Source organism: Neofelis nebulosa, chromosome 1, assembly GCF_028018385.1.
Source record: "Neofelis nebulosa isolate mNeoNeb1 chromosome 1, mNeoNeb1.pri, whole genome shotgun sequence".
NCBI lineage: Eukaryota > Metazoa > Chordata > Mammalia > Carnivora > Felidae > Neofelis > Neofelis nebulosa.
The window spans coordinates 237,945,467-237,958,279 of record NC_080782.1 but is presented as its reverse complement, the minus strand read 5'-3'; the positions used below and the strand labels follow the sequence as shown (position 1 = coordinate 237,958,279).

At 41.1% G+C, this 12,813-nt stretch overlaps 1 protein-coding gene across 6 annotated transcripts in view; it reads right to left on the bottom strand.

Moving 5' to 3' along the window:
* The window catches only part of RNF6 (ring finger protein 6), a 34,967-nt gene extending 22,877 nt beyond the window's left edge, over positions 1-12,090 (bottom strand). The window contains exons 1-5 of one of the 6 annotated variants that reach the window (XM_058689415.1): positions 11,406-11,559; positions 11,027-11,109; positions 8,569-8,779; positions 7,405-7,500; positions 4,412-4,530 (exon numbers count right to left, since the gene is read on the bottom strand). In XM_058689415.1, coding sequence (XP_058545398.1) covers positions 4,412-4,530; positions 7,405-7,500; positions 8,569-8,761 — 408 coding nt within the window. In that variant the 5' untranslated portion in view covers positions 8,762-8,779; positions 11,027-11,109; positions 11,406-11,559. The other 5 variants (XM_058689384.1, XM_058689393.1, XM_058689407.1 and 2 more) reach the window with 5 other exon arrangements.
* Positions 12,091-12,813: the final 723 nt, after the last annotated feature.

Genomic DNA, 12,813 nt, shown 5'->3' with positions numbered 1-12,813 from the left:
GAGGGGGAAAAGGACAAGCTTTGGAGGCAAACGGTCCTGTGTGTGACTCTGAACTCTGCTACTCGCTATGTGAAGTGGCAATAATACTTCAAGATCTTGGGAGGCTTAAATTACAAATTCACGTTAAAAACTGAAAGGAAAATAACCACAGGGCAAATGAAAGGTAGTCAAGTACAGGTCAATGCTACTTGAAACTATACACATCTGGGATACAAGAGGGAAAGCAGGTGGGAGGCTGACAGTTTTGAAATACAAGTTTGCAAGGCAGCCACACTATAAAGAATAAGCTCTAAGGACACAACATGGAGCACAATATTCAAATGAAGCATTTCAAACTATTTGTTCCTTTCTATATTGGAACCATAAGGCATGCAATCATTGCTAAATAGAGGCTATAAATAGATAAAGAGCCTTTGTATTTGTCATCAGCTTTGTTTACTGGGGAATGAATGAAAATATTACAGAAAACACTCCTTTGTTCCCGACCAGGATACCAATTTACAAAACATATGAAGCCTGCTGCTTAGCGGGAATTTTCCATAAACTGTACAATGTAGTTCTATTTCAAATGCCTATTTGGGGTCCCTTCAATGCTGGTCCTAACCATGCCTTGCAAAGGACCAAGTCAAAGAATCAACGTGCTTGTATTTTTTCCTTTATCCCTACTTGTTTTTCATTTCCCCCTTTCTTTGTTCTCCTCTTGATTTTCCTAACTGATCAAGCCACGGAAGGTAGAACTTCCTGAAGAATATTCCACATGAGCAAAAAATGATGGATTTAGTCTCTGGTCATACTGGGAACAAACGGTATCACTGAAACGAGGGAGAGGTGCATATTTAAGATACATGTCTACATTGGCATAGCTTGAAACACCTCTCTCTCTTCTATTCGGGTGATTTTCCATCTGTGAATATATCGCTCTCCCACTTCATAGTGAACAAGAAACCAAATAATGTCCTTTTTTCCCAACATTTTTATTCTCTTCTCTCTCTTTCCAGTTTCACTGCCATCGCGCTAGGTTAGCTAGTAACTGAGGATGATGATAACCGATGATAAAAATGACCACAGTGGTTCCTTTATTAAGGTTTTTTTGCTTCCCCCCTCTCTCTACTCCACTGTTATGAACACTACACCACACCAATTTTTCTGAAACATGAAAAATGATCTTACCATTCGCCACTAAATTCACCAAGAGACACCAAAAGTTTGTAAGGTGAAGTAAAATTCCTTAGTCTGGCATTTAAAGCATTCAAACCTCCCAGCCCCATGATTGACCTACATAAACCATTTACTCCAAACAAAGTCATGACTCTTACTAAAAGCTTTCCCTCCAGGTGTTAAATGCACTCCCTGAAAACTCCTGTGTATGCATCTTACCTGATGAATATAGTTACTTAATCAGAAGGAAAAACAATCTTGAGATACACGTAAATCTTCCCGAATCTGGTCCTGAGGAATTTGTTCTTGTGGTTTTCCCCAAGCAGTATCACCACAGGAAAACTGTGTCATATATTCATTTAATTCAGTAACTCATTAAATGTTCTCTTCCTGTGAAGATAGGGACTCTGTCCTCAGCTGAATCCTCAGCACCTGTAACACTGTCTGACACCTTGTAGGTGTGAAATTTTTCTTTCTTTGAAAAATAAATCACAGGGGACCAAGAGAAAAGAAGTTCACATACAGCTTTGTTTTAATATTTATTGGTAGAAATAGATCTTCAATGCATACTTCGTGTTCATATAAATTCCACATTCTCTTAAGGGTTTTTTGTTTTGTATTATTTGGAGTTTTTGGCCTCCAAGTAAACTTAACACATTATCTATGCATTTGATTCTTCATAGACATTTTTTTTTTTTTTTAGATTTTAAAAGTAAATTTGAGAAACCATGCATATCTGTATACCTTACTTAATATAATCCAAAGAATTGTTTGCACATTCAAACAAGTCACAAAAAGGCCGAACTCAAGTTAAATAATCTATATGTACTAAAATGTCCATGTTCCATTTCTGAGTAAAGAAATACTTGTTCAGTATTACATATTGCCTGCTGTCTAGTAAGATTGTCAGAGACGCTTCAGTAAATTATCTCTATTTTTAAATATCTACTTCCTCCCAGAGATGATCCTGTAAATGTTACACATTGTGCCATATGCAGTAATAGCCCAAAAGCTTAAATAAGAACCAAACTGGTAGTTTTTAGACGGAATATTTTACCCTTAAAATTATATATCTATATATACATATATGGTATGCTGCATATTAAATTTAACATTTCAAGTAACTTAAATATATAGAGCAAACATTCAGCCAAACACTCTCTCATGAAAAGATATTGTCCTTACAATAAAAAGTTAACGAAAGGCTTATTTAGACACCATTGTCTGGACATGGCACTAAGCCTATGGAAGTTGAAAGTCCACATAAAGTCTGCTGTGCTATTAAGAAAAGGAAGATTGATTGTTAACCTACTGAATTATGCAGATACAAAAGTGCTTAGCATGACGAAATTACCAAAATAAGAACATTTTAAAGATTATTTGGTTCTAGCAATATTGACTATTCTGTACTTGTCGATAATTTAACGTTTGCCATTTTAAGTTTCATATAAATTTTCTTTTTAACAAGTTAAAAAAGCACACAAAAAATAGTGCAAACTATAATAATCTGTTCTTTTTCATCCTGGTTAGCTCATCACAAAGGATTCAACAAAAGGGTGCTTAAATACTCAGCTCTACTAAAATGTACTATTTGAACAGACCCAACGCTTCACCCATTGTTTGCTATGCTGGACCCTAGAACAGGCTGCCGACAGATGGGGCAAGTGCAATTCTCTGAGAGCCAGCGGTCAATACAATGAATGTGAAATTCGTGCATGCAAGGTAATTGCCTGAGCTTGTTTCCAGTCACATAGTCACTGATGCAAACACTACAGATTTTGCCTAGGTCACTATCGATACTGCTATGCTCATAGTTCCGGGTGGAAAGATTGTCAATCTGCTCTTTGGTTAAACCACGTATGTGATCCTCGTCATCACCTTCATTTAGTAAAAAGAAGTGAGCAAGGCGAAGGATAGGTAGTGTTCCAGTTTCAACTAAGTTATTTGAATTTCGCGACTGCCGGCCACCTCTGCTATCACTGTTTCGGGCGGGAGGCCGGGGAGTCTCGTTTTCACCACGCATTTCAGAGCTGTCTTCTCGGGCCCGCCTGTTTTGAGAGGAACCTTCACTGTGCTGGCTGATGTCATTAACTGCACCTACGGTGCTCGGATCTGAGTGCCTCTCTGGTAAATGCTGACCATGTCTCGGAACCTCTGACTCAGATTCGGCCTCCATTAAAGAACTCAATTCTCCAAATCCAGTCATGATCTGCCTTAAAATGGACCGAAGAGCCACTGATGACGGTTCCACAAGCTCATTCTCAGAAATCCTCCGCAGAGGAACTGTGATAGTGCTAACATAGGTTTGAACACCTGACCGCTCTAAACGAGAAATAGTTCGGCGAAAGCCCCCACTATTGCTTTCGATAGTGACTGTATTTTCCGCTAGCCCTACCCTAGATCGAGTTCTACTTGCAATGCTATCCCGATCTCTGTTTTCTCCAGGACGAATCCTTCTCACTTGGAGGTCCAGTGTGATTGTTGGATGTCGTCGTGTAGCAGTTGAAGATCTGCTAGATTCTTCTCCTTCCTCTACTGTTATTCTTGACACAAGTCTGGAGTTAGAGAATGGAGCATAGGCAGTACCTCTACGTTCCCTATCTTGCTCTAAAAAGACACGCGTTATACCTCTCCTCCTAACAGACCTTCTGACGTTTTGCTGTAAAGGTCTACTTTCTCTCTGTGAGTTACGATAAACAGTGCCACTTTGTCTCTGAATTGGTGAGCGGCTTCGACTACTGAAAGCAGACCGTAATCTTATTGGCTCTAATCTTTGGTTTGTATTCCTCACTGTAACATTAGTTCTAGCCCCATTTTCCCAAACATGTGCTGCTCCAAACCGTTGCCCCTCCCTCTGCCTGAGTTCACTACCACCCAACTGGTTTGCGTGACTACCGAAATCAGCACGCGGAGCTCTCGTTCTAGGAATGCCAACTGCTCCCCCAATGCCATTTCTTAATCTTCCCAATGTTGAGAAAGATCCTTCTGCTGAATTCTGCCCCCTTGAACCGAGCCTAGTCCTTGGGATGTTGGAGCTACTACCACTGTGATTCATGGAGGTTTGGCTTCGCGTTCGCCTAGCCACAGGACTGGCTGACCTCTGTTGCCTATTTGTAGTACGATCCCTGCCAAAATCTGAAAGTGGAATGCCTGTCTGATCTTCGCCATGAATTTCAATTTCTCTATTCTCATGATTTATATGGATTTCCAGACTAAACCGAAACTCTCCACTGTTTGGGTTTGTTCGACTCACAGCTCTCCAAGTTTGGTTCCCATTTTGTCCACTTCGGGTTGCGTTTCCCGTGCGTCGAAACGTGTTCAACCATTCTAGCAGAGAATCTTCGTTTGAACTTTCTCTAGGGACTTCTGAGTCTGGAAAGCAAAGCAAATCAACTTATGATCAATTCCTAAAATCTATCTTTAGACTTTTATTAAAGCTTACGAGATAAATTTTTTATTAAATTCAATAATATTTAAGAACATCTATGCATTTTAGTGAATGAAAATGGCAAAAAGTTGGAATTTCTAAAAGAAAAGTATATACTATATGCATAGTATAATACATTCTGATGTATTATAAAACTATAAATACTGTTTGTGCAAAGCTCTGAAGAAATCCTCATTCTTACTTTCTCTATGCCCATTACTGGCAAAATATTAAGGCAAATGAGGAGGCGCCTGGATGGCTCGGTCAGTTAAGTGCTTGACTCTTGATTTCAGCTTAGGTCATGATCTCACCATTCGTGAGTTCAAGCCCTGTGTCAGGCTCTGTGCTGACAGCACGGAGCCCGCTTGGGATTCTCTGTCTCCCTCTTTCTTGGCCCTTCCACCTGCCTGCATACTCAATCTCTCCCAAAGATAAATAAATATTAAAAAAAACTAAAGCAGATGAGAAATACAGCCAATACTAAAACAGTACATTTAAATTGCTTTAGCCATATGGTAAAATCAGTAAAATATAGTGGCAAAACTTATATATAATTCATTGTGAATGGGATTCTTCCGGTAAAGGGAAGTCAACATTTTACAGCTAGAGGTATTTTCATGACCTCAGGAATTTTATCCTATTTCTCAGGAACTGCCAAAAATGTACACTTTAAGAAATGTGGCTTTCTGAATACATATTAGCACTACATGATGTCTTTATGTGAAGCTGGGAAACTTTAGGCATGCTACCTAAGTTCTCTAGGACTGTACCCTTATTTGTAACTTGGAGATAATAAAAGTATAAATGTCATAGGATTATCATGAGAATAAAATACTGGATATAAAATGATTAGTACAATACCTGGCATATAGGAAGCATTCAATAAATGTTAGCCATTATGAATATTTTCTGTTCATTTAGAATGTAAGCTCCAGGAAGATGAAGAGTTTTATCTTGTCTTATTTACTGTTAAATCCCCACCTCTACAACAGTATCTGGTACAAATCAGACTCTCTCAATTAATGTTGAATGAATCAATTTAGAAAAAATGAGCCCCTGATAAACTTCCATAACACTGCTACCACGGGAAGCTTAAGTTTTCCATTTTTAACCAGTGGATTATATAAAGGGAAAAAGTCAATGAAAATCATTCTAATGCACATGAACTACACAGACTTTAACCTTTAAGTTTATTCTACACAAAAATGGCCGTTAAATGAGATGGCTTTGATTTTGTTTCAATCTCTTATAAAAATTTCTTGTAAAAACCATTTTTAAATATTAAAGTTAAAGCTATTAATCAACTGCTGGTGTCAATAAAATAAACCACCTTTAGCCATATCTAAAAGATACAAGCTATTTTACATGCGGTAAGTACATTTTCCATTAAAACATAGTAAAAGGACCAGCATTACCAGCTATAGCAATATGGTGTAACTTCCAAATCTACATATACAGAAAAAAAAAGGAAATCCAATTTCCATTTTAATTTGGAAAGAGACAGGAGTAAAAGGCAGATAAAAAACATGCTAAAGGCAACTTCCATCTTCAGTTACTAGAACGTATGATGACGGTGTGCGTAAAAGAGTTCACTAATAATCTAATGAAACCTGTCCTGCCCTACTCCTTTTACAAATGCACTGTAATGGTCACGTGAACAGCCTGGCCGTTGGGTGCAGCCATGTGACTAAGTTCTCATCAGTGGAATAGGAGTGAAAGTGATAGATCTCACTTTCGGACTGGTGCCTGGACCTCTTTCTGGAACCTAGACCTGCCAGCCAGAACCTAGATGTGGTTGTGACTTAGCTGGATCATGTACACAATATCCTGGAGCAGCGACGTCCAATGAAACTTTTAATATGCAAATATGAAAATACGCAGCAGTGGAAATTTCTACGTCTGTCCTGTCCAATACAGAAGTCACTAACCATATGTGACTACCGAGCACTTCAATGTGGCTAACAGGAGTGAAAAGCTGAATTTTAAATGTTATTTAATTTTACTTAAGTTTAAATGGTCACATAGGACTAGTAGCTCCTGTACTGGATGGTACAGTGATAGAACTACTCTGCTGGCTGGGTTCCAAGAGGATTCATGGAGTAAAGCTTGCCTATCTCCCCTGGACTGTTAACAGGAAAAGAAACTTGTATCTCACTGAGCCGTTGCATTTTTGAGTTTTTAATCGTCTTTGCTCTAATACAATAATCTTAATATGTGAAATGACTTAAAAAAAAAAAAAAAAAAGTGAAACTACCAATAATGAATACCTCTGGGGAAGGAAGTAGAACTGGTAAGAGGTACATTGAGTTGGCTTTACTTTTAATTCTATACACTTCTGTTTAGTTTGAAATTTTTTTCACTTTATTTTTTATAAGAACTTTTTATGACTTAGTGTTTGTTCGGTAACATGACAAACACAAAAATAATAAAACTAACAATAAAGACATGTTTTCTCAATCTTTCTGTATTGCTCTGTAGAAAATTTTAGAAGCGAAGTTTAGTTACATTACTTTAAAAGAAGTAGTGTGTGCATTCTAAGATTAAAAAGAATTATGCTGGTAATTAACTTCATTGTATACTATCTCACATACATGAGCTCCCCAAGGGCAATCTGTGTGTGTAAAGGGTCTTTGTATTCAACCCCTGTCCTATACTGCCTAACTAGGCTGCTTTGCACATGATGGGTAAATACTATCTGAATGAGTACCACATTGAAACTGGAAAACATTAAAAACAAAAGTACTGTCCAAGATCCAGTAAGTTCATGTCTGCCACTGCTCTAATTAAACCTGTTCCTAATGGAAAGGAGTCCACAGTACCTCTGGTATCTGTCCCACTTCTCAAGTCAGGCTGAGATGCTCTTTGTTCCTTGACTCCATCTAATCTCTGCTGTAGTTCTTCTGATGTTATTTCTCCTAAAAACAATAAAAAATTGCTCAGTGAAACTAAATACCTTAAATGATTGTTTTAGGAGAGCTCGTGAAGGGTAAGACTAATAATCTTTAGCGATCTGCAGAAGACATTCTATTATTTTCATGGTCTGTTACATTGATAGACAGTTAAAAATATTTAATTGATGCAAGTATACATTATTTTGGTTGTGTTTTATTAAAATAAAAATAGGGTTTAATTTGAATACTCTTTTAAAAATCCTCTCAGTTGATACACTTAGGAATCTAGAAACCCTAATTCGTAGATTTGTATTAGAGTTAAAAGAAATTTAAAAGGAAGTATTTCTAGGAAAAACTCTGAATCTTTATCTGCTTGAATGTTACCTCAACAGGTCATTATATCAGTCATCAATATACAGTGCGCAAATATGCAATATACAAATATATCCTGTGCAAACATACAAGTTTCAATTAGTTCATTTCTGAAATAAATTTGTAAAAAACTTATGGAACACACTAGACTTTTGAAGCATTAATTCAGCTAAGTAAATAAATAAATTATAACACCTCAAATTAGTTGTTTTTTTTTTTAAATGTTCATTTATTTTTGAGAGAGAGACAGAGACCAAGCAGGGGAGGGGCAGAGAGAGAGGGAGACACAGAATCGGAAGCAGGCTCCAGGTTCTGAGTTGTCAGCACAGAGCCCGACACGGGGCTCGAACTCACAGACCACGAGATTGTTACCTGAGCCAAAGTTGGACACTCAACCGACTGTGCCACCCAGGCGCCCCAGAACTGGGTTTTAAAAAATATCTAATTTACAACTATTACTTAAAAGAGAAACAGGGCCATATATGTAAAAAATTGACACTATTATGTACATTTGTGAGCTCCATGCCTAAGATTCGTACTTATCAAAAAGAGAAGTAAGCCAGTGATTTTCTATTTTGTCATATTCCAAGGGTCTTAAATTCACAAAAATAGTGCCTTATATTTTGGGAGAGGGAAGAAGGGGGGAAAAAACCCTCCTTATTTTGAAACTCCTCCTTACTATAATAAAAAAAGGTGTCTCCTCTTTTACCCATATCTTACCAGGGGTGCCTAGAAGATTGTGGTCTCTCATTAGCCTGTAATCTTCATCACTGAGTTCGTTAATAAACTGATAATAGGCTTCTTCTCTGTGGAGGCGCTCTTGCTGCCGTCTTCTCTCACTTTCATGACGATCATGGGCTCGAGATGAGGCTTCTTCACTACCATCGTCCGATCTCGATCTCGACGGATTCATACTGAGATTCCTGGCTTTCTGTTCAAACAAGATGGACAAGATCCAGGCTGTTAGTCATGGACCACACAGAGCTTCGTGTTTTTGACTTACGGTCTCTTTACTTTCAGTTTAAATTTCGTCCTCTGCTCATATATTCCATATGCCAAATCTTGCAGTGAAGAACTCACACATGAAACGAAAAGCAGCTTCTAGGAGACAGAACACAACTGGACCTACTTCTTTGCTTAAAGCCACTACTTAAAGCAGACTGGATTTGGTTTTACCACGCATTTCTCGTAGCTGAATACCAAAGTGCTCCTCTCATTTCTCTGCCTCCTTCACTCTCTGATAAAGTTGATCTAAAACCCTCACCGATAGTTCGAATATCTGGGTACTTCATGTTAGCATACAAAATACAAGCTGAATTATGCACTTTATGCATGATTTTAAATTGTTTTTTACTTCATAAGCACAGAGCTATTGGGAGGCTATCGTCTACATTTATTTCCAGCAAAGGTATTCTCCCCCAAATAAAACTCACATATGTAATATTACCCTCCGTGGCATTTTCTTAGGTAAAAATAATTTGGCCTACTGTATCTACTGAACAGACTTGGCAGCTGGTCTCTTAAACCTAACGGGAAATGCCACACGCTTGCTCGGAGGACTGTGAATGTGTATAAGGGCACCCTGTGCCTCCCCCATAGCAAACCTCATCCTCAGGCCTGGTTAGTCCCAGAGGTTTCTGAGTGCCCGTGAAACTTCCTGACCTTGCCTAGGCAAACCCTATTTTTTTTTATTATACTCAAGTGTCATTCCTTAGAGGCTTACTTTTGCACAGAAACCAGTGAGGAAAACTACTTGTTTCACAAATATCTTAGAATTTCTTACACGCATCTATTTAGCAAGTCAACGGCTCTCACCTGGGAAGGCACATCAAACTCACTTGAGGAAATTCTTAAAAATAAAGATGCCCTAGGGGCGCCTGGGTGGCTCAGTCGGTTAAGCGACCGACTTCAACTCAGGTCATGACCTCATGGTCCGTGAGTTCGAGCCCCGTGTCAGGCTCTGTGCTGACAGCTCAGAGCCTGGAGCCTGTTTCAATTCTGTGTCTCCCTCTCTCTGACCCTCCCCGGTTCATGCTCTGTCTCTCTCTGTGTCAAAAATAAATAAACGTTAAAAAAAAAAAAAATTAAAAACAAAAATAAAGATGCCCTAGATCTCATCTCAAAGCCCAGATCAGAAGTTTCCAAGGTAGGGCCCAGGTCTACCTTTAAAAGCTAATTTGGGCGTGCTGTGGCAGGAAATAAACTATTCCTTGACAATTTCTAGATGTCAATAAAGGGTGTGTGTGATTACTGCACGACATAATGGAGGCTGGAGGATCAAATAACTAGGTGACCAGAGAAGCAACGGCCGCGCCTCTGACTCAGTGTTTAATAAGCAAACTACTTTAAATACAAAGTAAATTAGTCTACAAGTCTGAACTACGTGTGAGTAAGCAAGTATCCAGTTTCATGTACATGCTAACATTAAGTTCCAAATTTGGGGATTTTATTACAGTGACTATTATGTCCTTTTTTTAAAAGAAAGATCGAATGACACTACCCAATCAAAAGCAAATTAACGTTACTAAAAACCCAAGGTTTGTTTCCATTTTCAGAATAATCAGGACAAGGCCATCATTAGCAAAGAGCACGTGTGCTAGGGAGAGCAGTAATAAAATTTTTGTACTAAACATTTAAAAAATTTGAAACCCATCATAAAAACCAAGCTACCCTGATAATCACTCAAAACTTTAAGAGCTTCTCGGGGCGCCTGGGTGGCGCAGTCGGTTGAACGTCGGACTTTGGCTCGAGTCATGATCTCATGGTTGGTGAGTTCAAGCCCCACATCGGGCTCTCTGCTGTCTGGCCCACTTCAGGTCCTTTGTCCCCCTCTCGCTCTGCCCTCCCCTGCTTACATTCTCTCTCAAAAATAAATAAGAAATCGGGGCGCCTGGGTGGCGCAGTCGGTTAAGCGTCCGACTTCAGCCAGGTCACGATCTCGCGGTCCGTGAGTTCGAGCCCCGCGTAGGGCTCTGGGCTGATGGCTCGGAGCCTGGAGCCTGTTTCCGATTCTGTGTCTCCCTCTCTCTCTGCCCCTCCCCCGTTCATGCTCTGTCTCTCTCTCTCTGTCCCAAAAATAAATAAAAAACGTTGAAAAAAAAAAAAGAAAACAAAACTTTAAGAGCTTCTCGCAGGTAATTTTCTTGTACGATTAACCGCAACTAAACAAAGCGAATACCTTATTTTCCTTTCAACATGCTTTCAATGCACGCAGTGGTGTCCATCCTTCCATTGTTTGTGCTTTTTTGGAGCGCTGCCCATCTGGAGCAATAGGAGAGAATTGAATCATTCAATAAATGGTCTCTTTGAAGGACGGGAATGGCTAACAAAGTCAAAGCTCTGCTGCAAAGTCAAAGCAAAACCTTCAGTGGACCCTGTTAGACGCTCGCCTAGAAAACCAGATCCCCCAAACAATTAGGTCATTAAAACCCCCCGCTAGGCCCTTGTCTCTCCCGCAACAGAAACTAGGCCTTCCCTCCTACACGGCCACAGCTCCTGGGATCACAACTCCCCTCTCAAAGGCCTTCCTTCCCACCCTGCTCCCATTCAGATGTTACCAGGGTCAGGTGTCTTCAGTTTACTTCTGAGCCTTCACTTTCTTGCCACCCCCGCCCTCCGTCCCGCTACTGGTTCCTTTCCTGGCCGTTGCGACGCAAGCTCGCGCCGGGGTACGGTTCGCAGTACAGTAAACAAACTGGGCTCAGGGGCCCAACCAACCTCTTCCCTACCGAGCCTCAAGGAACGCTTCCCTTAGCGACCTGGATTCCCACAGGGAGGCAGGTGACAGACGGTGCATCTGAGCCAATCACCAGTTAGGGGAGGGCATTGAGAGAGCAGTTAACCAATCGGAGGAGAGACGGGGGCCAAGGAGGGCTTGCTTTCCTGAGCGTCGCCCGGAAGTAGTGGCCGACCCGGAGCCTTTCCCCGAGCTCACCTCGCCAGAAGCTGGGCAGTCCTCCTGCCCTGAGGAAAGTTCGCGGCGGGCGGCGCTCCTCTCGGGTCCTGGAAGGTTGTGACCGACGGGCGTGGGCGAGAGGGGCTTGTCTCCGGAGGCCGCTGCGCCCTCTAATCGTCTACTGAAGGGAGAAGTCGGAAGCCCGTGCAGCAGCTCGGGGTCGTCCAGATGACGGGGAGGCTCTAGAGGAGGGACACAGGCCCTGGCCCTTCTTTCCCCGCTGCCAGGTCCCTCCTGGGACAAGCGCAGACGCTGCCCCGCCGGCTGGACGCTCGCTGGTGCGACTGGAAATTGTGTCCGGCGGGATCTAGGATGCTAGCGTTCCGCGCGTTCCGCCCCGTCAGGGCTCGCGGCCGGGACTGGTTGTCCCAGGGCCTCCTTCTAGAGTCCAAGTACTGGGCCGCTCAGCGCTCCTGCAGCCTTATAGTCCCAGGGACACATCCTGATTTCCACCCTTGGGAAGTAGTAGCACCTACTCTGCGCCCTGTTGTGGCTCGTTTAAGGAGCCTGGCTACAGATTGCAACCCAGCAGTCTGTTCTTGTCCCTTTACTGCCCCGGTAGCACGTAACTAATCAGCCAGGCTCTTCTCTTTATTGCTCACTGGCACCTGGAAACTACCAATCCCGATCATTCTAAAGTGCTTTTATCTGTGTTTCTTCACTTTCCTGCCAGGAATGCACTTGGAAACTCCCTGCATTCATGTCTCTAGCTTTAATGCTGAGATGTGACACTTACCAAACTCACTTCACCGTTAATTAAGCCCTTGACTGGGACTCTGCCCAGCCTGGTGTAGGCTCCTTTCCTGACCTCCCTACCATCCAGAAGGCTTAACCATTGCACAGTGCTCACACTGCTATTATTCTTCATTCGTTTGTTCATTAACTCATTCATTCATTCCTGCCTTAACTTTTTCGAAAGTTTATTTAAAAAATATTTTTTTAATGTTTATTTTTGAGACAGAGACAGACAGAACATGAACGGGGGAGGGACACAGAGAGAGGGAGACACA